Raw genomic sequence first — 27,129 nt, forward strand, 5'->3', positions numbered from 1 at the left:
GTCTTGTCACATTGCATTGCTGTATTTCCAGTCTCTTAATTTATGTTTTAAACAAGCGGTGGCCTTTTCATCAAGTCCTGGTTTTTGAGGAGTCTAGGAGAGAGGCTTGTGCTGAAACATGGTCCATGGGAGAGTTCTTGGAACAAAAGGCAACTTCTGCAACCCAGCTTCTTCGTAAAAAGCTGCTCTTGTCCCTGCCATGAACATAAAGCTAGGAGCTGATTTCTGCATGTGGAAGAGTAGAGAAGAATGTTGGGGTTTTTCTGTGGTTGGTTGGTTGGTTGGTTTTCTCTTTAAGGGAAAGGCAGCCAGGACAATTGGGAAACTCTCAGACACTGTCAGGGGGAAGCAATAGGAAAGACGTCTCAGCAGGCACCTGAGATGCTACTAAGTCTTCAGTTATAAATGAAGTGGGTCAAGTACAATATTTCGTGGGTGGCTTTGTGAATAAAACCCCGGTGTGTGATGGTTTCATCCTTTGCTGTGGATTTTCTCCGTGACCCGGGGGAAGTGGCTGCGGCGCAGCTTTTCAAACTGGAGTGTGTGACTCAAGTTTTAAGCACTTAACTTCTGTTCTTTGCGTTCCTCAAGTCACATCGGAGGATGAGACTGAAGATGCCCTCAAGGGATGTGCACATAATAGAGAGTACGCCAAGGCTGTGCCCCTTTCTAGAAGCCGTGCTTTTAATGAGCTGGCATTGAAGCCACGTTTATATGAGCTGAATCTGGAACAAAGCCTTTTTCTCCACTGTGGCATCTAACTGGAAAATTTGGATATGGTTTGCTGTCTGCAAGTAGTTGCGGCAATCAGAGACAGGTTATTAAAGAAAAGGAAATACATGGTTGCGTGTGATACCCCAGTAGGAAGGGGCGATGAGCAGGATTTTCATTCTCCAGGACGGGTTTGGGCATTTTGCTCCTGGGAAAGGAGGAGCAGAGGGAGCTTGTGGAGGATGGGAAGCAGCAGAAGCTGGTGCCTGGTCCTTCCTCCAGCATGGACAAGGTGCTGTCTTGCCACAAATCCAAGCTCATCCCAGGCCAGGGCATATCATGGCAGAAAATTTAAAGTTATTTGAGCATTGCTAACCTGTTTTTGTCTTTTTCATTTTGTTCCCCTTTACTTCATGCTGGATGTCTAAAAGGACAGTTGGAACCAATAAATGAGGTGAGTTAATCTGATGATTCACTCTCTGCTCTGTCTCCTTACTCTGTCCTGGGGGGATTGTCTCGTATTTTCTGACTCTTTACTGATGTCCTACATATAAGTAATGCACCACATTTTGAGTGGGTAAGTTGTTTTATTTTAAAGTTCAGATTTTGTTTATGGAAGAAACAGTGTTTTTCTGGAGCAAAAAGCAACGATCCCGTGGAGTGTTGTCAGCGTTGCTCAGAGGGAGCCCCTTCGCACGGTGCCCCCGTGTCTGCACACTCCTCAGTGCTGCAAACGGCTCAAGGATTTTGGGGGGGGTGTCTACAGGCAAATCTCACATTCTTGATTTCTTCCGCTTCTTAGGGACATTTCAAGGTCACATACAATCGTCAAGCGATTCGACCCTGGGTGCGCACATGCTGCACTCTTGCGGCTGCACGTCCCACCCCCCCACGGCTACAGCGATGCCCTTTATTAGCAGTGCCCTTGTGCTGCTTAATGAGCTTCTTGTGAACCGCACGAGTTGGAGCTGGCGTGGGTGGGGAGTGGGCTGAGGTTTGGCTTCTGCTCCTCTTGAAGCAAGTGTGGCTGGGGTGGCAGGAGATGGGGCAGCTGTGTCCCCCTCCGCGGTCACAGCCGTGGAGGAGCAGGTACAGGTGATGCTGCCAGTGCCACCCTGGAAACCTAAGGAATGAAACACTTTTCTGGGTCAAGGAACTTCTTTAAATGAAGCGTCATAGCAGAGGGAAGGCGCATGGACAGCGTGCTTTTGCTAATCCATTTTAGGGGCAAGTCCGTCAGGCTGTAAAGCTGTATGTATATGGAACATATACAGATATTATGTGCTGATTCACCTGCAGGGACAGAATGTGTTCATGTTGCTGTGTGGTGATTTTCAAATTAAACAGACCCTTGCTGGATTAAATCAAAGCTTTCACTTACGTTGTTTTTAATTCCTTCTGTTGTACATTGGCTGATCTATTAGTTTGATGTGCGTGAAAGAATAAGCATGTTTCCACTGTAGCATGTTGCTACGCCATAGTGTTTTGTAAATCACCCTCTTGCCAGCCTACATAATAATACTCCACTACTAGAGGGAAAATACCTGTGGTGAATGCTTATTTTCCTGCCTTGTTATGGCATCGGCGAAGTTGAGCTGGTAACTGCATAGCACTTGTCTGTTGATATAGATGGAATAAATATAGTTCTTAATGTTCTGTTGCAGAAACACAAACATAAATACAGCTGAATGTTATGCCTCAATAGCTATTGATGGGTTGTAATCTTGTACTTTGGTTTCCAATGGCTTTAGGGTCTGCTCGCTAGAATCTCGGATCTCTTGCTGTGCCGGTGGACTTGTAGAAATTGTTGTCAGAAGTGTTTCGACTGTAGCTGTTGTCAAACAAATGAAGATGAAGTTGAAATCCTGGGACCTTTTCCTGCTCAAACTCCAGCCTGGCTGTAAGTTTAGATGTACAATTTCACAGCTTTAACTGAGGAGTAGGGCTGCTCAGCTCTGACCAGAGTATTGACACGAAACGGTGACAGGACATTCAGGGGATGCCACGTAGAAAGGAGAAACCTCCTGCTGAGTGTGGGCACGTGGGCTGCTCAGTGGCCCTGTTAACTCCAACAGTAAGGTAGACCCTTTGTAAAACACTTTTCTGATGGCAAAGACAGAAGTTATTTTGTAAGCTAGCATAGCAAGCTCATAACTGGTTTAATTGCGCACCCTTTTCTAGAGATACTTTCTACCTTCAGTCCTATTTTCTCTTCAAAGGGACCAGCTGTTCAGAGGACTTCAGCTTAGCTGAAATGCTGATGAGGTGGTTGTGAAATATCTTTGTATCCTAGAATGAAGGTGGTTATCGTACAGGCAGATGAAAGGTATATCTCCTGTGCGCTCTAAAGGGGAAACAGATCATTTGATGGACTCGGGTTCTGTGGCACCAGAGATGCCTGTTCAGTGCATCATACGATGCTCAGAACTCGGACACTGAGACACTCAGTTGATTTTACCTCCTCCTGCGAGTACCAGCTGTTACTCCGTGTCAGATCTGGAAGGTCCGTGTCTTGGTGCTGCATTAAATAAATGGTCTCATGCTTAAATCCAAATCTTGTCTATATACTCTGTTGAATCCAGGTAGAATAGGATTGTTATTAATTCGGAAGCAATAAAAATGGAGATGTTCGGGCTGCGTTGGAGTGATTTCTAAACGTGGAGCAGCATATTTAAGAGTCTGATATATGCCCAGAAGTGGATTCACCTGCGATTAATGAGAAATCGGGACAAAATCAATGTTAAATAGGAGAGGGTTGTGCACAGGAGGACACAGTGATGAGGCTGCAGTACTGGCTGTGGAAAGATTGCTGCAGGAGCAATTACAGACTTGGGAACAAGCAGCTGGGCTTGTTGTGAGGTTGGTTTGGAGTTTCTATGGTGTGCTGAGCAGAGGGGACATCATGTGCTTGGGGGTGTGGGGTGATGGGCCCCACCGTAGTTTTTGGCTGCTGGATCCTTCTGTTTGGCTAAAGGGGCACTGTAAGCACTGGAGCTCTGTTCCTCTTTTGGTCTTAAAACTCAAATGCATGATGACTTTGCAGACAAGCTGGACTGTGAGACCTTTGGAATCATAAAATGCTCTTTCCAGCCTGTATTGTTTTCCCGCAGTCCTGCTCTGTCTGAAAGCCTCTGTGATTAACTCATTGGAATGGTCATAAGCAGAAGACAACACAGAATGTGAGGGGTTGGAAGGGCCCTGGAAAGCTCATGCAGTGCAATCCCCCCATGGAGCAGGAACACCCAGATGAGGTTACACAGGAAGGTGTCCAGGTGGGTTGGAATGTCTGCACAGAAGGAGACTCCACAACCTCCCTGGGCAGCCTGGGCCAGGCTCTGCCACCCTCACTGGGAACAAGTTTCTTCTCAAGTTTAAGTGAAACCTCCTGTGTTCCAGTTTGCACCCATTGCCCCTTGTCCTGTCACTGGTTGTCACCAGAAGAGCCTGGCTCCATCCTCCTGACACTCCCCCTTTCCATCTTGATCCCCAGGAATGAGTCCCCCCTCAGTCTCCTCTTGTCCAGCTCCAGAGCCCCAGCTCCCTCAGCCTTTCCTCACACGGGAGATGCTCCACTCCCTTCAGCATCTTGGTGGCTGCGCTGGACTCTCTCCAGCAGTTCCCTTGTCCACTGAAAACAAGACCAGTTCTTCCCCCATGTTGTGCTTTATGCTGCACCTGCTCGTGCTGGCAGGGTCCCCAGGACCCCAGCCTGGGTCACCCATCCAGCTTTGGATCTGGTGCCATGAGGGACGTTCTGCTCAAGTGCTGGGGAAGGTGAGTTCCCAGAGGCCTCATTTGAGCGGGGCAGCAGGAACCAAAGAGAGGACACACAAGGGAAGCAGCTTTGCTGTGCGAGGGGTTGTGGGTGCTGCCGTGCTGTGGGACAACCAAGAGTCACCGTGTCCCCAGTCCTGCTGCACACCCTGCGCTCTCCAAGCGCGTCTTCTGCCTGTGGTGCTGTGCAGGCTGCAGATCTGCTCTGCCTGCTCCAGGAGGCTCTCGGCCCTGTTCCTGAGCAGGAACGCGGGGTTCCTGAGCTGGACGTGCGCTGAGGCCAGGGAAGGTGATGGTGCTTTAAGCTTCTGGGGTGACTTGGTTAGAAAACGGTAAAAGAACCCAGAAATGGATTGAGTGAGAAGGGCAAAGAGAGCACAGGAGATGTGGAGAGGGAAAGGAGCCGAGGAGATGTGATGGAGAGGAGGAGAAAATGTTTAGACAAGGTTCTTAAGGACATGGTTTATTGCTAAAGTTAGGTTATGGTTGGACTTGGTGGTCCTGAGGGTTTCCTCCGACCAAAATGATTCTAAGATTCTTTGAAAATGAAGCTGCAGAGGAACAAGAGTCTGGAAGACAGAGAGAAAATAATAAAGGCGGGAGACTGAAACAGTGATTTTTATTTGGTGATCAACAGGAGGGCCAAGATTTTGTGTGGCAGGTTTAAGGCGGGAATAATCCCATATAGCTGCTGCTGGCTCAGAATGCTGAAGCCAAAGTTGATGTCTCTTTTCGCTATGTTGAACTTATACTCTTAGATCTCCTTATGCATTTTTGGACGTAGGAAACGGTGTCTGGAGTTAGATGTGTGAGCAGGGTAAGGCTTTGCAATTGGTCTCAGAATAAGGTGTTTAATGGGTATGTTTTAAAGTGCTCAGAGATCTGTGTAGGCCAGTTGCCCCCTTGCCCATAAGGACTTTTGGGTTCAGTGGAAACCCCTAAAATGGAAGATGGGTTTGACAGCAGCGTATTCTGCATTTAGATACAAGCACTGAATTTGGGAACAAATCAATTAATTGCATTCTCTGCTCACACCCTGAAAGTGTTTTAAAAATAGGTTTTCAGCTGAGATCTTTCCATCTCACCACTTGTTCATGGGCCCAGGACACTGGTATCATCCAGAGTGCAGTTTGCACCTTCCTGACCCCAGGGGAAAGCGGCTTTTATGGTCTTCATGGGCCTACTAGCAAACATCTGAGTGCCTGTGCGTAATAATCCATCCTTTACTTTTTGCACGTAGGTTTTTCCCTTTGGCACCTCTGAGACACCTCCTTGTGCTGGAAATTCAGGAGGGGACGTTAAAGCTGCCTGTTTAAACCCTCTTGGGAGACTGTTGGTTTTTCTCACTTCCCAAGTGTTTTACAGCAGCAACTTAGAAAAAAAGCTAAAATTCTGATAGAAGTAAGTCTAATGGTATTGGCCTGAACGCATCGTAGCTGCTGGTTGTTATTTCACAGTGAGCACTCGCATCCTGGTCTTTGCAGACAGGGGCTGGGAGCGAAGGTCTGTGGTGGCGCTGCCTCTTAGGGAATATTGCACATTAACCTCAAAGATAAACGGTGCATGGTCTGTGAGGCTGAGCTGAAACCAGGACGTGACTCCTCTTTCCCAAAGGTTCGGGTTAGACAGAAAGAGCTGCTGTCACCAACGCCAGAGTTTATCTGAGGAAAAATTGTGGCTCAGTAGCGATTTCCTCACTAACGGTCATCTGTGTGTTATTAACTCAGTATTACGTTTACTGTTGTAGAACGTCCTTAATGCCTCTCTTCCTGAGTCCCTTTGCACTCTGCCTTCTCGTTCTGTGCGTTTGCTGCTCAATCACGAGTATATCCAAATGCTCCCTGTGATTGTGTAGAGCTGCATTTAGGCATGAAAAAGCTGTTGGTGTTCCAAGTACTGATTATATGTCACACCGCATGATTTGGACTGCCTTTAATGGGCTGCAGAGTTGTGCAAATATTGCATGTCCCTTTTAGCACAGGGTTTGGTTTTGATTATTAACTGACCTTTTTGATGTTTTTTGTCTTGTATTGTGGATGAGCTGTGTGACTCTGGCAAGATTTGCATGGATCCTGCTGGGAACTTTTTGTGTTTGGATAAGATTTTCCGGTTTAAATTATTTTATGTTTTGGGGACCTTTTCTGTGAGTTTGCCGCTTTTTGCAGAACATATTTATTGCTCCAGTCCAGTCCTTGGTTACTTAAAACAAATGATTCAACATAATTCATTTCTACCCAACTGAGCTATGCACATAGAAGGGTGAATCAGGAGCAAAACATGCAGTGTTATCCCCTTCGCTTTGCTCATGTCGTGCTGACGCTTTCCTTGCGATTCGCTGCTATTTTTTGGAGTCCCGTGGGTGATCCAAAAGGCTTGTTTTGCATGCTGCCCCACACATCCCATCCCATCCCATCCCATGCGTGATCTCGCTCCCATCGGCAGGTCTGCCCTGTGCTCCGAGACTCCATCTTCCCCTTGGCGCTGTCTGCTCTTGCTCCAGGTTAGGGGGTCAATAAAAAGCTCTTAATTAATTGCATGTGTAAGACTGAGGTTTGAAACCTTAGTGGTGTACCTGCAGAGCAATGTTTTCCTGAGAGGGCTGTGTGCAAGTTTTCAGGTTCCTGAGCGTGGTGGTTTCACGTGCTGGTTTAGTCTTAGTGAAGTCTGTGCTTCCAAAGTGTAGCTGTGAATTTATAGCAATAAGATACTTTCTGGGTTTTGTGTTTTGTTTTGTTTTTAATTATTATTATTTTTAATTTGTTTTTTTTGTCTGTTTCTTTTTCTTAAAGATCAATATAATACTCCTGATGAAGATCTGAGCCACACGTGCCTGTGTGGCCTGTGCCATGCTCTGACACTGATATAACTGTGTTTGAGAGACAGGCAGAAAGATAAATAATCTGGTTTTTACATAGGTCTGAAGTCAGTTGCTCAGCCTTTTGCTTGCCAGATAGATCAGGAGATGCGCTGCGGCGTCCAGGGATGTGCACCCAAGATTAGACCCAGAATATCAGAAGGCATTTTTATTCTGTATGTACTCCTTTCACTGGGCTGAATCACCCAAAGGTCTCTCGTTATAACAGGATAAGCAGCCAAAATGAGGACAAAGATGGACACTCTGATAATACAATCAGTGAGCTGCCTCCCACTCTTCAGAACGTTTCCCCTGACAGAAGGCGGTCGTCTTCAGATGCATCACGGTCCACTTACAGCCTCACGAGGCGGGTTTCAAGTAAGGTCATCCTTCCAACATTAATGTAATTCTTGCGCGAAAGAAAATCAAACTGTCATGCTTGCTCTTTCATCTTTTAGACAGGGAATCAAGTCAGGTTGAAGGTACATTGATTAAAATCTCATCCTGTTCTGCAGGAGCACAGTGGAAGGGGCCAGCCCTGTTTTTCTTGCTGAAGCATTTTCATGGTAATTGCACATGAAAAAGGATAGAGGGGGGGTAAGCGTAGCTGAGCTTGCACTTCAGCGTAACTAAGCGTGCTGTTAATTGTTGGCAATGTACTGGTGAAGAGTGGCGGTGAGGAGCCGGCTGTGCTGGCGTTGCGCAGACAAGGCAGCACAAAGACTTGCGCTGGTCGTGGCTTCAGCTGAGTTTCTAACAATCGTGTCTGTGCATTTCTCTCGTTTAGGTTTAGAGTCGAGGAGGCCAAGTTCTCCGTTAATTGACATTAAACCTATCGAGTTTGGAATAATAGGAGCTAAGAAGGAGATAGTTCAGCCAACTGTCCTGCGGAAAACCTATACTCCGGATGACTATTTTAGGAAATTTGAACCGAGACTGTACTCTCTTGACTCAAATAGCGATGATATGGACTCCTTGACAGATGAGGAGATCTTGTCGAAGTATCAGCTGGGCATGCTGCATTTTAGCACGCAGTACGATCTGTTGCATAATTATCTAATAGTGCGAGTCATTGAGGCTAAAGATTTGCCTCCTCCAATTTCTTATGATGGTTCAAGGCAAGACATGGCTCACTCCAACCCCTACGTGAAGATCTGCCTTCTTCCCGATCAGAAGAACTCCAAGCAAACGGGAGTGAAACGCAAAACACAGAACCCGGTGTTTGAAGAGAGGTACACATTTGAAATCCCCTTTTTAGAAGCCCAGAGAAGAACTCTGCTTTTAACCGTAGTGGATTTTGACAAATTCTCGCGCCATTGTGTTATTGGCAAAGTGTCAATGCCCTTGAGCGATGTAGACCTTGTGAAAGGCGGACACTGGTGGAAAGCCCTTGTGCCTAGTTCTCAGGTAACAGAGTTTATCCAATTATTGCCACCATTTTTCTCGCTGTGTCTTTGTGTGGTTCCTTTGCTTGTTGGCAAGTCATGCGGCTTCCAGTTGGTCGTTGTCATCTTGTGAATACAGCATCTGCTGGGTTGAAATAATGTTGAGCCTGTAATTGGTCTTATAACTGTTACCGTGAGGTAGAGAAGTTGTCTTTTGTGTTCAGAGGATGTAGCATGACGAAAGATCCTGTGTCAACTTTAATGAGAACGAATGAAGGCTGCTTGGGAAGTGTGCACCTTTTGGAAGATGTCCCTTGTCACTGCAGTGACCTGCATCCATTCACAGACACTGCAGTGACACTGTCCCGTCTGGGTGGCTCCCGTGGTTGTTAACGTGACTGTGCCTTGGGGACATGAGGGGAACCACTGGTGCCCCGTCAGTAATAATTTGATGCAAGAAAGTGTATAGAAAACACAATCTCTACAGCCTTATGGCATAATGCGTGAGCAGAAAATTGCAAGGTGGTGGTAGATTTATTTTCATCACGTTCCTGAAGGAAATAAAATTGTCATAGGTTTTGTCTGGTGTAAGTGTCATGTTGCACACATGCAAGTCGGAGTGTGCATCTTGGACTGGATTCAGCCATGCGAAGGGATGGGAGGAGAAGGTGCAGAAGGTCTGTACTTCCACATCTGTTCCCAAGATAGGGCCCCGGTCAGTGCCCACTCCTCTCCAGCCAGGCAAAGAGCTGGTCAGTGGGAAAGTCTGACCTTTGCAAGCAGGAACAGCAGTTAGCTGCCAAATTTGCTACTGGCCCTACCAGCCACACAGCTGGAGGCACAGGACCCCATAAAAAGCCAAACCAAGAGCTTGGTGTGAGCGTCATCTCAGGCATCTGTGCTGAGGACAGGAGGACCATTCAAGGTTGGTATAACATGATTGTCTCTCCCCGTTCCTCGCAATTTCTGAGTTTTAGAGCCTTTGCTGAATCCAGTTCTGCGTGAACTTGGATAGTTCAGAGTTTCTGTGGTTTTTACCTGTTCACAAAAGGGTGGCATAGGCAGGGGTATTAGACAAGATAAACAGTAAATCATTGACCTTGCCACTGATTTACAGTGCGGTCCAAGAGTCTGATTTGGAGTGGAAGCTTGTGATCAGACACTTGTGGAAGTCAAATCCACCGAGCAGTGTTTGTACGCCAGGGGTCTCTGCTTTGTCCCCTCTCTGTGTGCAGAGGGGCTGCAGAGCACCTGTAGCTCTTGCTCAGGCCCCCAGCGTGTCGTGGAGAAGATCATCAAGACCCTTGATAACTGCAAAACACCCCACTAGATTTGCTGTAACAAAAGTAGGGGTGTTATGGGATTAGCATGAATGTTGGTCGTGCAAAAGGGAAAGTTTTGAAAGTTGTGCACGAGTCAAAATTGTGGGATCCCTGTGTGTGCCTTTATGTAGAACGTCTTCAGGTCACTGGGGTCTGCTTTGTGAGGGGACAGCTGTGGAATGGTTCATAAGGAAAGTGAACATGGACAGGTATTCACTGCCTGGGCCTTTCCCCAAAATGTTTATTTAAAGATGCCTGCAACTATTTTATGTATTTTGGTGTTCATGGCTCATCACGGGCTCTGCGTTATGTATCTGAAGCCGGAGCTCTCCTCTTTGCATCCCCTTATCCTCCCGTGTTTTACACCGTGCAGCTTCGCTTCCCACCCACCAGCTTCTGCATGATAAATAGTTTTCTGTATTATCTATTAGTAGCATGGATTTGTTCCACAGCTAATACACACCTTGATTAGACAAGATCATCTCTGCCTTCGTGTGCCATGCTTGGAGCCAGCCCTTCCTCCCTCCCCAAAGTTTGAATGAAAGCTGCTGCTGTTTTCAGCAGTGCTGCCTCGTTCACCGCGATTCCAGATAAATTATTTATGTGGAAATTGGCATTTCTGATATTTATAAAAGGAAGGACAAAAAGAGAAAACTCCCTTTGAATGGGCAGCCTTTTGCATTTATCTGCTTGTTATCATATGGAAAAACTTAATTTAGGCAAAAAGTCCTTCACACCTTGATTACTGAAGTGCTTTATTTTGGTCTTTTCACACTTCCTTGTTCTTTTAGGCTGGGCCTTAGCTGACAGACTGCAAAGAGAACAGCAGTACTTGTACTGGAATATGCAGGGAGGATGCTTGGTATCACCTTCCCAAGTTTTCTCAGTGATAAGACTTTTGAAGTTCATTGAATAAGGTGTATTAGTAGCGATTAGAGTTAAACACATTGATCAAAGGGTTAACATAAATCCTGGAAGAAGTAAAACAATAAAGCTTATTACATTTAACCCCCCCACATTTTAATGTCTTTCAATAACAGCGATGCTTGTGCTCGTAATCTGTGAAATTCTTTTTGATTGCTAATTGGAAGATTATGCCTGTGCAATGATAGATTGGACATGCTGACAACTTCTTGTACGTTTCTCACTTGTTTGTTTGATTAGTCGAGGTGCAGACAGCTGTTATTAGTTTCTCGTTGGCTCTGACCGTGTGTCAATGGCAGCTCTGCAGGCTGGGTCGGCTGCCTGGGGCTCTGACGGGAGCAGCAGCTGGCAGCACCGCCCCCAGCCAGGAAGAGCGTGGTGGAGAAAACGCCGAAGCAGGTGCTTGGAAAACCAGTAACAGGCGTGAGAGAAAAACAGACAGGCGTAGATGGGACGTGGAAAGATGAAAAGACACAAAATATGTGATTTTTAATTTTTTATATATATTTCTTTTAACTGGCATTTATAGACATAAACATGATGAGCTGGAGGGATGGGGCAAAGTGAATCCAGATGGCAGGAGCTGTGGATAAAGGTTTTCTGTTTGTTCTGGTGGGAGTGGGATGGGACAAGGTCTGTGGAAGAGCAGAGAAAGTGGCCTAGATCACAGAATCACAGAATGGACTGGGTTGGAAAAGACCTCAGAGATCATCGAGTCCAACCCTTGGTCCAACTCCAGTCCATTCACTAGATCATGGCACTAAGTGCCATGTCCAATCTCAGTTTACAAACCTCCAGGGCTGGTGAGTCCAGCACCTCCCTGGGCAGCCATTCCAATGCCTGACCACTCTCTCTGTAAAGAATTTCTTTCTAATATCCAGCCTAAATTTCCCCTGGTAGAGTTTAAGCCCATGCCCCCTTGTCCTATTGCTGATGCCTGGGAGAAGAGCCCAATCCCCACCTGGCTAGAACTGCCCTTCAGGTAGTTCTAGAGAGTGCTGAGCTCAGCTCTAAGCCTCCTCTTCTCCAGACTAAACAAGCCCAGCTCCCTCAGCCTCTCCCCATAGGGCTTGTGTTCCAGTCCCTTCCCCAGTCTTGTTGCTCTTCTCTGGACCCGCTCCAGCACTTCAATCTCTTTCCTGAGCTGAGGGGCCCAGAACTGAACACAATACTCCAGGTGTGGCCTCACTAATGCAGAGTACAGAGTGGTGTTGGCTGAAAGGAATGTCTGTTCTGCACTTGCTGTATCCACCTGGGAACCATTGTTGTGGAGTGTGCTGGTACAGGAGGTGCCAGCGATGCCAGCCGGGCAGGGGGGATTGTCCCGCTCTGCTCTGCGCTGGGGCGGCCTCACCTGCAGCATTCACTGTGTGCAGGGCTGGGGACACAGGAGAAAAGGACATAAAGCTGCTGGAGAGTGACCAGGAGAGGCTACGAAGTTGGTGAAAGTTTGGAGGGGAAGCTGTATGAGCAACGGCTGAAGTCCCTGGGTCTGTTCAGCTGGAGCAGAGCAGACTGAGGGCAGAGCTCATGGGCTGCAGGTTCCTCAGCAGGAGCAGGAGGGGCAGGCTGAGCTCTGCTCTGTGACAGTGACAGAGCCCAGGGAATGGCAGAAGATGTGCCAGGGAGGGTCAGTGGGACATGAGGAAAAGGTTCTTCACCCAGAGGTGCTGGACACTGAACAGGCTCCCCAGGGAGCTGTCACGGCCCCAACCTGACAGTGTTCAACAAGAGACTGGACAACGTGCTCAGACACACGGGGTGACCTGTGGGGTGTCCTGTGCAGGGACAAGAGTTGGACTCCGTGATCCTGTGGGTCCTTCCAGCTCAGGACATTCTGTGATTGTAAGTGCAGAGTCCTTGTCCCAGCCTCGTGCTCAGCCCTGTCAAGCCCAGAGCTGGGACAGTGTCTCAGCACAGAGTGAGCCCTGTGACAAGGGTTGGGGACAGCAGTGATCTCCGGGTGGCTGTGGCATCAGCAGGGATGGGTGGGATTCTTCGGGCTGAGGCCCATCCAGGTTCTGCAGCCGATGACTCCATTGCCTGCACTGTGAGCTGGACCGGGCAAGTCTTTAGGGCTGTGCAATGGGACGAACAGCTCCTCAGTGGGTGAAAGCCCATCATTAATAGTGGAATAGCTTCATTACTGCCTCATGGAGCTGCTTGTTACCTGACAGCCTAAGGTGTGCCGAGGTGTGTGCAGCCACAGCGCTGGTGTTGGGAAGGGGCTGTCAGAGAACCCGTATGGGTGAGCAGCGTGTCGAGGGATCAGCACAGCACTTGGCGCTAAGATTCGGGCAAAAGACCGTCTCTGCGCATAAGTGCTTTTTTAGCTTGGATCGTGTGCTCAGCACTGGGTGGGATCGAGTCCAAAGCGGAGGCATGGGGGAGCTGTGCGGTCCAGTACATCGGCAGAGCCAGCAACGAAGCAGAAGGACTTATTCCCTGTAGAAAATGTCAGCGCAGGTGTTGCCAAATTCCTCATCCCTGGTAGTTCTGGGACGCTTTTTCTTGCAGAGTAATTAATGTGTTTCTAAAGCACGGTAGCTGCTCATGGAGTAGTTCTCAGGTCCGGTCCCCATAGGAACACTCTGCGCTCCTTAAATATCCCCTTAAATGTGTGTGGCTTTGCTTAATTACCATGAATGAAGTTGGCAGGCCTTGCTGTAGCTGGGCTCGGATTCGCATATTTCGCCGTTAAGATTAATTCCGTAACACATGTTGAGGGCCCCAAGTTTTATTGACATATGATTCATTTCTCTTTTGGCAGATTTGAGTGGGCAGGAATAAATGTTTTGGAGCAGTGGTAATGAGAGCTTGGAGATCATTCTGCGAAAGAAAGAAAACCTGCCTGGTTGTGGTGGGAACATAGCATAAAAATTCCTTCCTCCCTCCAATTAAGCCATTTTGGTAGTAGAGGGGGTATGTATTGGACTTGCTCTTTTAACGTTGTACTTTGAGTGCACTGGAATGACAGTCATTTAAGGAGCTGTCACTTTTTACGTTGAAAATGGTATGTGCTTCACAAATGGAGTGGCTTTCCTATGGCAGCTCTCCACAATTTTTGATCCCCATCTTAGAGATAAACCTACAACAAATACTGTGCTGTTGTTCTTACCGTGCCTTGGTTGGGTGGGAAAAAGGAGAAAGGAATTAGAAATTCAAGTGATGAGTCATTTTGGAGCATTTCTTCTGGGTGTTACATTGAGACTGAGGGACCTGGGGGTTCAGCTGAAGAACGGGAGCTGAGGGGAGACCTTCTGATCTCTGAACTGCCTGAAAGGAGCTTGGAGCCAGGGGGGTCGGGCTCTGCTCCCCAGGAACAAGCGCCAGGAGCAGAGGAAACGGCCTCAAGTTGCGCCAGGGGAGGTTGAGGTTGGATCTGGGGAACAATTTCTTCCCCAAAGGGCTGTGGGGCATTGAACAGGCTGCCCAGGGCAGTGCTGGAGTCACCATCCCTGGAGGGTTGGACAGACGGACATGAGGTTCTCAGGACATGGGGCAGTGCCAGGGGTGGGTTATGGTTGGACTCGATGGTCTTAAGGGTCTCTTCCAACTGAAATTATTCTATTATTTTATTCTGTGAAATCTGCCATGTGTCTGGGTGGTTGTGGCACGTGGCTCGGAGGCCTCCGGTTGCACATGAGCCAGGTTTGTCCTTGGCACGCTTGTTCCTGAGGTAGAGTCGTCCTCGGGGAATGTGTATGATGCCTTGCGCTCGGTAGCTCAGCACATTATTGAAAATAATGCCAGCAGCCTTGCTCGTACAGGCACAAAGTGTTGGACCGGTGTAGAAGCGGCCAGGGAGAGACTTGGTTCAGAGAGATGACACAGGTTGACTCAGGGCTCTGTTTTCATGACACAGCCATGGCAAATCAGATGTGGAATTGAGTGTTGTCAGGGTTTTTTCCTTCCCCATCTCTGTCCAAAAGCTTACTAGCTGCTTAATTAAAGGGATGATGCAGATCCCTGATGGTGAGCATTCCCAGGAAAGGCTCAGCAGGCTCCTGGGTTTGCACACTCCTTGCCCATGTGGTCTTGTCTCCTGACAACACATTTTGCTCTTAACCTATGATTTGTTGTCGTATTTTGGCTTATGGCATTCTAGCATTTTTCTTTCACTGTATTTTTTCCCCAGATCTATTTCAGTTGTTTTCCCCTCCTTTTCCAGTATTTAAAGCTCCAGCAATGGGAAATTTTCCTTCTTGATCCTTTTCTCCTCTTCATCCTTCTCTGTCTCTTCTGCTTCTGGCTGCCACCTCGGTCACTTTGTCCCTTCCCCTCCGTGCTGTTTCCCCCTTGTCCTTCCTGCGGGGACCGGGGCGCTGTGGGGTGTGTTCTGCTGAGGAGGAGCCCTGGGATGGTGGGGCCATGGCAGTGGCGCTCTCTGGGAACTGTTCCCTCGCCTGCCCAAACCTCTTGGCGCTGGAGAGACTTTCTCATGGCCGTGCAAGCTGGCGCAAAGCCAGGCAGACTCTAGAAGGGGATTTGTGGCTCTTTTCACCGTGTGTCTGCTCAGCGTCAGTTACATAGGTTAGGTGTTCGTATCCATTGGCAAGTGTATTATTTTTCAGGTTTTGGTGCTCAACCTTCACAAGATGATTGCTGTGTGTCACAGGATGCTGTAGGGAGCCTGTTAGAGCAAACTGTTCTAAACCACCGGTTTTCTAATGCACCTGGAGGTACTATCGCAGATAACCTTGAGGAGCAAAATCAATCTGAAACTTCATTAGGAGCGTTGCATAGATGTCTGTGCTGATGTAATGCGCTCTGGTTCCAGTCGGGAGCCAGGGAGGGGTTCAGCTGCGGAGTTTTGCTGTGTCGTAGCGATGCCCAGCGAACAGGCTGGGGGGCTGCGAGGAAAGAATTACTCTGATCCAAACAAGGTGTGCAAATGGCACTAATGAAAAACTCCTCTTCCCTTGAGAAAGCCCTCTTTGTGTTTCAGAGATGACAGAGAAGGAAAAAGAACAACACTTTTGATGTGTGTCTGGTTCAACCCAAATGGTAACTGCAGAAGGTTCTGGATCACAGGCGAGCTCAAGGCTGCAGATCCAAATGACTGGCTGTGTAATACGGCTGCAGAGAGCAGCCAGGAGCGAAATGTTAATCAGAGCTTCAGGAGAGCCTCAGACATCCCAGACTTGGTGTCACTCGGGCATCTCATCAAACAGGAAATTGCTTTTCCAGGGTCATCTGGGATCTCGGCACCAGTCGCCGTGTCATCAGCATAATAATGGCAGCTAAAATGATGCCTTTGCATGGATGCCTGAGGGGCATCTCTGCACACCGCGGGGTGTAAGCAAAATATTCAAGGTGAGAGCTGCAGCATTTTAGTTTCCTGATGAAAAGACCTAGGAAAAGTAAAATTCAGGCACTTCCTTTCCCTCCGGTGAACAATGTGCTGATGACACCTCATGCATAAGCATCGCCCTCCTCCGCTCAGCCCCTGCTCCAGTCCAAGGTCTGGGCAGGCTCCAGTGTGTCACAAAACAAACCCCACACTTCTGCGCCCGCAGCCCCCTGGCAAGACGTATCTTCATGCCGTTGCTGATACAGATGCCTGTGAACAAGGTGATGGGCTTGGGGCTCAGTGGTTATGGCAGCACAGAGGGTTTCCGAGGTGCAGCTGAGCTCAGCGGGTCCATGGGCAGCTCCTGTGGCCCCACCAGCCACTGGACACCTCTGTGGCCACTGGTCCCTCCCTCAGCCGAGTCCCCTGCCCGGTGTGTAGCAAGAAGGGTCCTGTTTCTCCATCTTGCAGTGGAAGCCCCTGTGCTCCCCAGTGACTTCCATTTTGCCCACTGAGCTGGCGAGTCCGTCAAGTCACGGCTCTGTCTGCATCCTCATCCTCATCTCTGACGTGAACTGTGCCGGCAGCGGGTCTTGTTAGCAAGGCTATCACACCAGCAAAGGCGCACCATGGCATGAGCTGGTTGGGGAAGCACAGGGAGCTGAATCCTGAGGAGGTGTCTTGTACCTCGGCTGCTTGGTGCAACCCCTTAATTCCCTGCGTGTTTGCTAATGAGGACGAGTGATCAAAGAACAGGAGAGAGCTGGTGCAGCACAGGAGGAGCCGGGAAGGAACACGTGGTGCCTGCTGGCCACCGCTCTGGTGTCTCGAGTGCTTGATGTCCCCTCGGGCACCATAGCAGGATTTGAAGCACGTTTCCTGGATTCTTGCGGCTAAGCTAGAAATAATGCATTTATAAGATCAGAGGCAGTTCAGTGCTTGAGTTAAGTGCCTTGAACAGGCTGAGTCACTGGTAGGGGAGGTGAGCTGGCCGGGGATCTGGGTTCCTCTGGAAACACCTTTTGTTATCGCTGCAGGCGCTGCTGGTGCTCTGTCTGCAACGGGGCTTCGAGCACACCCGTCCTGCCGTGGCCTCTGGGGGCTGCAGTGTGTGTTCCTTCCCTTAACGTTATTAACAAAAACCTGGGCAAGCCTGAAAAGTGTTAAGGGGCAGAAAGTGCTACTGAGATTTGGGAAATTAAGCCTGATCTGGGCCTCATTAGAGCTAGTGGTAGTCTGTCTTCTAATTTCAGTGGATCACACTTAGAGTACAGCATTTTATATCTCACCTTACACAAATGTAGGCCCAGATAGGTAAATGGATTTTTCTGGAGATGGCAGTATCCCTGTTAGGTTAGACCCTATGGAAACCCGGGGATTTAGCTTTTCCTTTCGCAGGCTGATGGGTCAGGCAGCAGCGTGATGGTTCCATTATAGCGGCTCTTCGTGGGGCTATGGGGTGCGGGGCTGGGGGGCGGGTGCCTGGTTCTCCTGCCTGTGCATCAGCAGTGTGTTACGTACCCATCTGATGTTGTCGGTGTGCAACGTGGAGCGGCTTTTTAAAAATGGAGCATGAATGTAAATGTGTCAGAAGCGTGGACATCTCCCTTCCCTTGCTGAGCTTCACCGAGCCTCCCAGGCCCAGGGAAGCCCCTTGGTTCCTGCACGTCTTGAAGAAGGTCAACAGGTTCCACTAACAGGTGGATCCAGAAGTAATTACCCCAAATCTTAATGTGGATTTTCAGCACTCTAAGCTTGAGGTGACTTGAAAGGTCCTAATCCATGTCCACTGCCAACCTGCCTCCCAGCTGTGCCAGGAGTTTGGTATTTGCAGCCGGAGCTGTTTGGTTGTCTTTTCCCAGCAGGTAATAGCAACACTAATTAGTTTCCTAATTTGTGCTCTCCAAACGTACCTGAATTTCTAGGAATTAAAGCCTGCATGGAACCCGACGCAGCGGTGAATGCAAGTGGAAGCAGAACTGGATATGTAAAAATGTAGCTGATATGTTATAAAAATGAGCTGGGCTTGAGGGGTGCCTCGGGTGGACCCCACTGTGGGTGCTGTGTTGCTTCCTTACTGTCCTGGTGACAGATGTGGAAGTCACCAACTAGTTCTTGGTGATAAACGTGTCTTCAGACTGCTCCAGACGCAGACCCGAGAGGAGCAGTTTTGGGGAAAATCAAGACAAAGGTGATAGTTTAAATTAGAGAGATGACAAATCACCCTGGGTGTGAGACTCTCTTAGATCCTTGTGTTGTGCACATCGTTGGGCACAACAGTGTGTGTAGGTCTGGCTTGGCCTTGGAAAAGTTGTGAGTGTCATGTGTGTGTGCATGTTGGGTCAGGTTTGTGTAGGGGAACAGCTTTCTCATGGAAGGAACTTAATACATATTGAAGAGAACTGTGGTGTGAGAGTTGGCAGAGGTTGGCAGGAGAGGGCTGCTTGCTTGGTGAAGCATAAATAGTGTAGGAATGGCAGAAAGTGCACGTGGTAGATGTGAGTGCGTGCGCTGTGTGGTCATATACTGCTGCACATCGCCCGCGAGGTGTTGAGGCAAAACGAGCCTGGGGTGAGATATCAGCTGTGGTTTGGGTTTTTTTTCTTGGAGGCCTGTATCTAGTGCAGTGCCTCAGGGGGCAGCACTGGGGCCGATATTATTCAATATATTCATCAATGATTTGGACGAGGGAATAGAGTGACTGTCAGCAAGTTTGCTGATGACACCAAGCTGGGAGGAGTGGTGACACTGGAAGCTGTGCTACCATCAGAGACCTCAGTAGGTCAGAGAGGTTCTCCTGCCCCTCTGCTCTGCCCTGGGGAGACCACACCTGGAATATTGTGTCCAGTTGTGGCCCCTCAGTTCCAGCAGGACAGGGAACTGCTGCAGAGAGTCCAGCGCAGCCACCAAGATGCTGAAGGGAGTGGAGCATCTCCCGTGTGAGGAAAGGCTGAGGGAGCTGGGGCTCTGGAGCTGGACAAGAGGAGACTGAGGGGGGACTCATTCCTGGGGATCAATATGGAAAGGGGGAGTGTCAGGAGGATGGAGCCAGGCTCTTCTCGGTGACAACCAGTGATAGGACAAGGGGCAATGGGGACAAACTGGAACACAAGAGGTTCCACTTAAATTTGAGAAGAAACTTGTTTGGGGTGAGGGTGGCAGAGCCTGGCCCAGGCTGCCCAGGGAGGTTGTGGAGTCTCCTTCTGTGCAGACATTCCAACCCGCCTGGACACCTTCCTGTGTAACCTCATCTGGGTGTTCCTGCTCCATGGGGGTATTGCACTGGATGAGCTTTCCAGGGCCCTTCCCATCCCTGACACTCTGGGGTTCTCACGGGGCGAGGGGCTGGAGGATGTGGGGCAGGATGTGGGGCGGGAGGTGGGGTGGGTGATGTGGGTGGGCTCTGGGCTGGCTCTGAGCAGCAGAGTGAGTGAGGAGGGCAGGTGGTTTTGCTGTGGGGTCTGTGATGTGGATCCAAGCGCTTTCCCCGGGGATGGGTCAGGATGCTGCTGTCCTCGCAGCCTTCGCCCTGCTCTCTGCACAGCGCTTTCCTCGTCCTCCACTCCTTAATGTGCGGGGCTAAACACAGAGGGGTTGCTTTGCCGGCTTCTGAAGCGTAGAGACCTTTGATGTGAAACTGGGCAGCCTATTATTGCATTGAAAAGCCAAAGAAAAAAAAAAAGAACTGAAATAAATGGTTTGAGGTGTCATTGGGGGTGCAGGGCTTTCGGAGGCTGCCGCCTGCTCCCACGCACCACACGCATCACCAGGAGCAGTCAGCAGGAGTGGGAGGGGAGAGCAGGGCTTTGGGGAAACTCCAGTGCCGTTACCTGGCGTTCATTTTGGCGTTTGGCTCCTTGGGTGAGCCGCAGGTTCCACTCCCAAGCCCACTGGTGCATCTTGGTGGAAATTGTGCTTTTCCATTTGCAGCTGGGTGGCCGTGGGCTGGTTGGGTTTCCCGCAGCCCTAGCCTCAGTTTCCCCAGAGCTGCTGGTAGTTTTGCTGGGGATTGGCACCTCGTGTGCTGGTGAGCCTGGTTCTTTGGGTCAGTTCAGGTTCTGACTGTGTCTCCAAGCCTTTTTCTTTATTGTCTGCCCAGTCCTTTAGTCTCTGATTTCTGTCATCTCATATTTGGGGCATCAGTAAAGATATTTAAGCCTTTTGTTACGATTGCAATATCGCTGCAGCTCCCTTTCCTGTTGGGAACAGGCTGTGATGATCCAATTTAGGCTTGCTTTTGAGCTGTTTGGGATGAAGTACCAGTTCTGCACTCCTGTGTGGACCTGGAATGATGCAGATGGTTCAATGCCCAGCCCAGGCTGGCTGATGTGCTTTCCAGACGTGTTCGGTTGGGTGTATTTTGCATCTGAGAATCGCAGCCTTTTGGACCCAAGTCATGCTGGGGGAAAGGTCTGAGGAACAGGGATGTCAGTTCTCCAGCTCTGTTTTTTTCGATTATGAGTTTTAAGCATCATTAAGTAAAAGAAATAATGGCTGAACAGCTCTATCAGTGTGAAGCTCCGGCCGTGGTGCAGCCTGGTGAGCAGTGAGGGCACAGTGGTTCAGATGCCAAGGGGATGACTCTGAATCGCGTTCCTGGGACCCAGCACTTAACCATCTCCTGCCTCAACTATCCAAGTGCCGGTGTGGTCCTTAAGGGCTGCGAAGGAGAGAGGATGCCTTCTCCTATGGGTTCGTGTTTTGTACATTAAGTGAAGTCGGTGAGATCAGAACCCCCTGGAACCCTTCAAAATGGAGCAGGTAGAAACTACTGACCTTATATTCATTCCTCCTTATAGGTCCTCTTTGCAGGACTGCTGGAAAGCTGATGAAGGATCAGCAATTAAAGAACGATCTTCACCTGGGGATAGTATTATTGTTTCTGCTCAGCGTGAGATACCACCAGATGGTTCTTGGTTGCAGTTTAGAACATGAATACAATTTATTTTTCAGGCACTTGGACAAATGGGATTTATGGAGTTTCTCTTGCTGCTCTTCCCTTCCCCTCCAGTGTCTGTTCTGAATTTCCACGTTCCCTTTTCCCTGCAGAATGAAGTGGAGCTGGGAGAGCTGCTGTTGTCACTAAACTACCTACCCAGCGCGGGAAGGCTGAACGTGGACATCATTAGAGCAAAACAGCTTCTTCAGACAGACATGAGCCAAGGTTCAGGTAAAGGGCAGTGCATTTCTCACATTACTCATGCACAGGTTATATGTGCTTTAAAACAGATCAGCGATACTGCAATTTGTGGAGGACCCGGGGGATTTGGATGCTCAGTTCCTATTAACACAGGGCTCTGGCTATTCATTTTATGTATATAGCCAACAAACCCAAAAGTATTTGGAACACTTACCCTGAGATAAAATGGCCATATTTAAGGTAAAAATCTGACCCAGGCTGAGAGGAGAAACCAGGAGCTCTACATTACGTGCGTGCTGTGTTCTGCACGGCAGCCTGTTTGTGGCGGTGCTTTGCGGATGCTGCGCGCTGCCCGAGCGCTGAGGCTGCCATGGTTCCATTTACAATATGCAGCTGCTCTGGGGATGGTGGGAGGTTTTTCTAGTGTCCATGTGTTGCTCCCTGCCGTTTCTGAGCCTGCTGCCTGGTACTTGCTTCATGTGTATGTCCTCAGGTGTTTTTCCCATGTTCCCAGCCACCACTACTGCCAGGATGTTGGCATTTGCCAAATAGAACAGTGTGCTTGGCCGCTATCAAGAGTGTCATTAATCGTGTTTTTGGCAGGAACTGTTTTAAATCCAGCTGCCTGACTTTGGTCTACGCTGCACATCCCTGGGGGCAGCACAGGGGTGCGAGTCCCTGTCCTTTCCACGTGCTCTTTCCAGCGCGGTTCGTCCCTGCAATGGGTGCCCGATCTTCACGGTGCCCGTAATGCAGACGCTGCATTTTGTGGTTTTTTGGCAGATCCCTTTGTGAAAATTCAACTTGTCCATGGATTAAAATTGACAAAAACCAAGAAGACTTCCTGCATGCGGGGGACGATAGATCCCTTCTACAATGAGTCCTTCAGCTTCAAGGTTCCGCAGGAAGAACTGGAGAACGCCAGCCTGGTGTTCACAGGTAAACGTGGTGCTGTTAGCGACCTGGCACGGTCGTGGTTGCCTCGGAGGTGAACAAAGCAGCAGCTGTGGTTGTGTGGATGAGCCTGTGCCAGGTGATGTCTGTTCCAGTAGCCATGCTGCACAAGGTGACCATTGCTGGGGTCTCCAGGGAAGTTTAATTAGCGCCGTGTCCTCGCAGCAGCTGTGCCCAGCTGACGGCCGGGGCTGGCTGGAGCACACCTTGGCGGGCCTGTGCTTAATTGGCGCCATGGGGAACGCTTTTGTGCAGTGGAGGAAAAGGCATTAATTGCATTTCTCAGCGGCAAACGAGCTGGGCATAAAGTGAAAAATTAGAAGAATGAGAGAGAAGTATTGAACAATCCCAGAGCCCAAACGCTGGCTGAGGTAACTTATGGTGCTGGATGTGATTTGCCATCCCTGTGGATGCAGCTGTAGGTGTTGGACACTGTTGGAAACTATCCAAGCAGGGAACGGGTTGCAGCCCAGGGGAGTCAGGGTGCTGCCACGGGGCCTCCGGTACCGCGGGACTGTGGGGAATGGAGCAAACTCCTGCAAGCGGCAGCGTGGGCTGTGGGAGCAGCAAGGGCAGCGTCAGCGCGGGGAAAAGGAGCGGGAGGGGAATTCAAAGCAGGAGCACTCGTGGGGCGTCCCTGCACCAGTGCTGGCAGCTCCAGGTGATAATTTCATATCACAGGATCCCAGCCTGGCTGGGTTGCAGGACGTCTGTAGATCCCCAGCCCAGCGCTGCTCCCGCAGGGTCACAGAGCAGATCACACAGGTGGGTCCAGGCGGTTTGAATGTCTCAGAGCAGGAGACTCCACACCCGCTCTGGGCAGCCTGGGCCAGGCTCTGGCACCTCCCAGCGAACAAGTTTCTGCTCATGTTCAGATGGAGCCTCCTGTGTTCCAGTCTGTGCCCGTTGCCCCTCACCCTGGCGTTGGGCACCACTGAACAGAGTCTGGTCCATCCTCTGACACCCAGCCTGGAGATACTGATCCCATTGATCAGATCCCTCTCAGCTCCTCTTCTCCAGCTCAACAGCCCCAGCTCTCTCAGTGTCTCCTCATCAGAAAGGTGCTCCAGACCCCTCAGCATCTTTGTGTCCCTTTGTCAGTGCTGGAGATGTTGAGCTTGGACAGGAATTCTTATTTTAATCAATTTCTGAATCTCCTGTTTTTGTTCTCTGGGCGTGCAAACAGCAGAACTTGGCAGCGGGACGCGCTGTCGGATGAGTCCCCGGCTGCACCAGCTGTGAGGCTGAGCTGGGACCGTGGACCCGCTGTGGCCGGTGGCCTTTCCTGCTGTCCCAGGGCTGCAGGGACCGCTCGGGAGGTGCGGGTGTCCCTCTGCTGTGACGCCCCCCGCTGCCATGGGGAGCAGGGTCAGGCGCTCCACAGGGGCTGGGCGGTGCGACCCAGGCTCTTCTGCCACTCTGGGCTCCCGTGCTTCTCAAACACATTTTTTGGCAACTTTCCACCCATTACTCGCCATCTTCTGAGGAAGAGAAAGGAATCTGCATCTGAAAGAATGTATTTTGAAGTATTTTTAAATTTTTATTTCTTTCATGGCACGTACAGGTGTCAAAGCTGGTTCCAGGAGCCTCATTCCATCCCATTAGTTTGTTTCCAAACACGATATAACAAAAATGATGCTGATGAGCAATTTAAACTTTGTCCTTCACGTCTAGAAATTTCCTCAGCAAGAAGTCTGTAATCACTGCTTTGCATGCACGTCGCCCTGAGTGAGATGATGAATTTGTTCTTGGAAGCTTCTATGAGATGATCTTGTGACAGGCATGGAATACCCGTTCCTTTGTTTTCCCCTTTTCCTAATAGCAGAAGAAAAGGCCAACAGAGTTGCAGCCCTGTGCAGTCAGAAGGGCGAGGGGAATACGCTGCAGCTGATGAAGTTTGCATTAATGAGTGGTTGTCTGATTTTTATTTTCTGTGCAAATGGATGTATTCTTGGATAACTCAACGGGAAGTTAGCTGATATATAACTGTATGTAATGCAGTTGCATTTCAGTGGCGTGTCTTCTAAGTGTTGCTTCGCTTTCTAGGTGACATGTTGCTTGCTTTGAATGTTGCAGTAACTAATCCCAGGGCAGAAATGTCTCCTGCTGTTCAGAAGCTGGAAGGAGCCTGTGGAGCTCTTTGGAACAGCAGGGCTGGGTTCTGGTGGCTGTTTTGGGATGGAGGGCTCAGTGGTACCCGGCTTGGTCATGGTGTTGCTGCCGGCATTGTTGGACTCACTGCCTTTGTGGTTGGGGCTCTGTTGTTGAGGCACGTGGTTTGTGTAGGTTTATTTAATAAAATTTCTCTTTGTAAACTGAAGAAGAGAAACAGCACACATCACCAAGACACTTTGTTATAAAATATACCTGTGTTTTTCTATTATACCTATATAAATGTTTTATTTCACTGTCTAGAGGAACCCAGCAATTTATTTCCTAAACTAGAAGGGAAGAGTACAACACAACACTGTCACTAAAGGATGGTTGCTTCTAGTTTGTTGGGTTTTTTTGATAGAGAAAATACATGACAAGTGTAATTATACAAGAAACATAAGTTATTACCAGAAACTGTAGTAACTCATGTTTTCTAAAAGTTCTCCTGGATAAATGCAGCAGTTTAAAAAGTCTTTCTTTGTCTCTAGAGAAGTTTTCCCAGCTCTCTTTTTGTGGACATGAGCGTGGTAGAGGTTTAACTGGAGACGCTGAAGGAAATCTGTAATGAATAGGAGAGATGTTAAATAAAAAACAGTACGTTAAATAAAAGTCAGAGCTGTCGGTCATGTTGTGTTGCAGAGTCTGCACAACCTCCTGTGGCTGGAGGAGCCGGAGCCAGACGTGTCACGAGGACCTGAGGTGGCCCCGGGGACGTGCTGGTGACAATACCGAGACACGTTCAGCATTCACATGAGTGATGGAGATGCTCCAGAAGCTGGTGGCAGTGTGCCCCACTGGGTTCTTCTCATGCACGTCTGTGAGGTTTTAGCTCAATGAGCACCCGCATACAGCTCAGCTGAGGTTCTGTGCTGGGGACGGTGCAGGAGCAGAAGCCACGTTTTTTTTCTCTTATTTTAATTCAGAAGTTTTGCTTTAATTTTGTTATTTTTACTGCAGGGGTGGTTCTTTTTGTTGTCTGTTTTGTGGGAGTTGTTTTTTCTTTCTTTTCTTTTTTTATTTTTTCTAATCCACAGCTCTGGTCCATTAGGTCAGTTAATTAAATTTGCTGTTGAGTCAAAGTCCAATTGAAAAGGAAAACAATCCTGCTTGAAGGGTGGCAGACGATGTTTTGAATGGAGAAAGCGCTGTAAAAGCGGTCATGGGAGCCAGGAGTGAGTATGTCTTCAATAATTTAAAGGAACCTTAATTGTGGCTTCATATTTTGGCCCCAGCCTTGGCTTCAGGGGCCGCGGTGGAGCGGTGCCAGCCCTGCCAGCCGCGGCTCCTGGCTCCGGGGGGAGCAGCGCTGCCCCGCACAGTCTGGCACCACCAACACAAAGTAAGATTAGTATTTTTTTTTCCCACGTGTGTTTTTCTCACGTGCATCTTGAATCAAGCTGCCTGGGTTCAGTGCACTGTGGTAAGAGTTCCTGCAGTGGTTTTGCTGTGACTTTGGGAAGGGCTGTGTGTGCAACTCTGTGGTTGGGTGTTTTCCTGTGAAGCATCGTTCTGTTCCCTCCTCGCCTGGCGTTGTCCTGCAGAGCCCAGGGCTGAAGGAGACGGGCAGCGGGTACCTCCAAGATGTGGTGCACAGGGTGAACTCTGCGTTAGAAGCACAGAGTGTCAGGGGTTAGAAGGGCCCTGGAAAGCTCATCCAGTGCAATCCCCCCATGGAGCAGGAACACCCAGATGAGGTTACACAGGAAGGTGTCCAGGCGGGTTGGAATGTCTGCACAGAAGGAGACTCCACAACCCCCCTGGGCAGCCTGGGCCAGGCTCTGCCACCCTCACCGGGAACAAGTTTCTTCTCATCTTTCAGCGGAACCTCCTGTGTTCCAGTTTGCACCCATTGCCCCTTGTCCTGTCACTGGTTGTCACTGAGAAGAGCCTGGCTCCATCCTCCTGACACTCCCAATTTCCATCTTGATCCTCATGAATGAGTCACCCCTCAGTCTCCTCTTGTCCAGCTCCAGAGCCCCAGCTCCCTCAGCCTTTCCTCACACGGGAGATGCTCCACTCCCTTCAGCATCTTGGTGGCTGCGCTGGACTCTCTCCAGCAGTTCCCTGTCCTGCTGGAACTGAGGGGCCACAACTGGACACAATATTCCAGGTGTGGTCTCCCCAGGGCAGAGCAGAGGGGCAGGAGAACCTCTCTGACCTACTGACCACCCCCTTCTAACCCACCCCAGGTTCCATTGGCTTCCTGGCCACAAGGGCCCAGTGCTGGCTCATGGTCACCCTGCTGTCCCCAGGACCCCCAGGTCCCTTTCCCCTACACTGCTCTCTAATAGGTCATTCCCCAACTTATACTGGAACCTGGGGTTGTTCCTGCCCAGATTCAAGACTCTAGCCAGGATTTGAGAAGGGTTTGGGCTGGTTCTTAGATCTTTTCTCATCCTTAGGCACAGGAGGATTCAACACTGGAAATTCTTGTAATTTGCAGACCAAAATGCTTCTCCTTCTGCATTGGTGTGGGACTCCTTGTACAGGCTCTGTTTCTGCTTTCTCCTCTGTTCCTACCTCAGATGCTTACTGTAGCTGTCACTAACTTACATATTCCAGTTTAGTGCCTCAAATGAGGTGGGATGAGCTCAGGTGGAGATGTTCTCTCCAGGAGG

At 49.4% G+C, this 27,129-nt stretch overlaps 1 protein-coding gene across 7 annotated transcripts in view; it reads left to right on the plus strand.

Annotated features, from left to right (window-relative positions):
• Window positions 1-27,129, plus strand: part of SYT17 (synaptotagmin 17) — a 73,116-nt gene that overhangs the window by 2,718 nt on the left and 43,269 nt on the right. For 6 of the 7 annotated variants that reach the window (XM_065030690.1, XM_065030688.1, XM_065030689.1 and 3 more), the window contains exons 2-7: window positions 1,148-1,165; window positions 2,463-2,611; window positions 7,569-7,717; window positions 8,127-8,746; window positions 21,313-21,433; window positions 22,187-22,342. In XM_065030690.1, the coding sequence (XP_064886762.1) occupies window positions 1,148-1,165; window positions 2,463-2,611; window positions 7,569-7,717; window positions 8,127-8,746; window positions 21,313-21,433; window positions 22,187-22,342 (1,213 nt within the window). Of the gene's footprint in view, window positions 1-1,142; window positions 1,166-2,462; window positions 2,612-7,568; window positions 7,718-8,126; window positions 8,747-21,312; window positions 21,434-22,186; window positions 22,343-27,129 lie in introns of all 7 variants that reach the window. The other variant, XM_065030695.1, reaches the window with a different exon arrangement.

This window comes from Columba livia, chromosome 15 (assembly GCF_036013475.1).
Source record: "Columba livia isolate bColLiv1 breed racing homer chromosome 15, bColLiv1.pat.W.v2, whole genome shotgun sequence".
NCBI classification, from domain to species: domain Eukaryota; kingdom Metazoa; phylum Chordata; class Aves; order Columbiformes; family Columbidae; genus Columba; species Columba livia.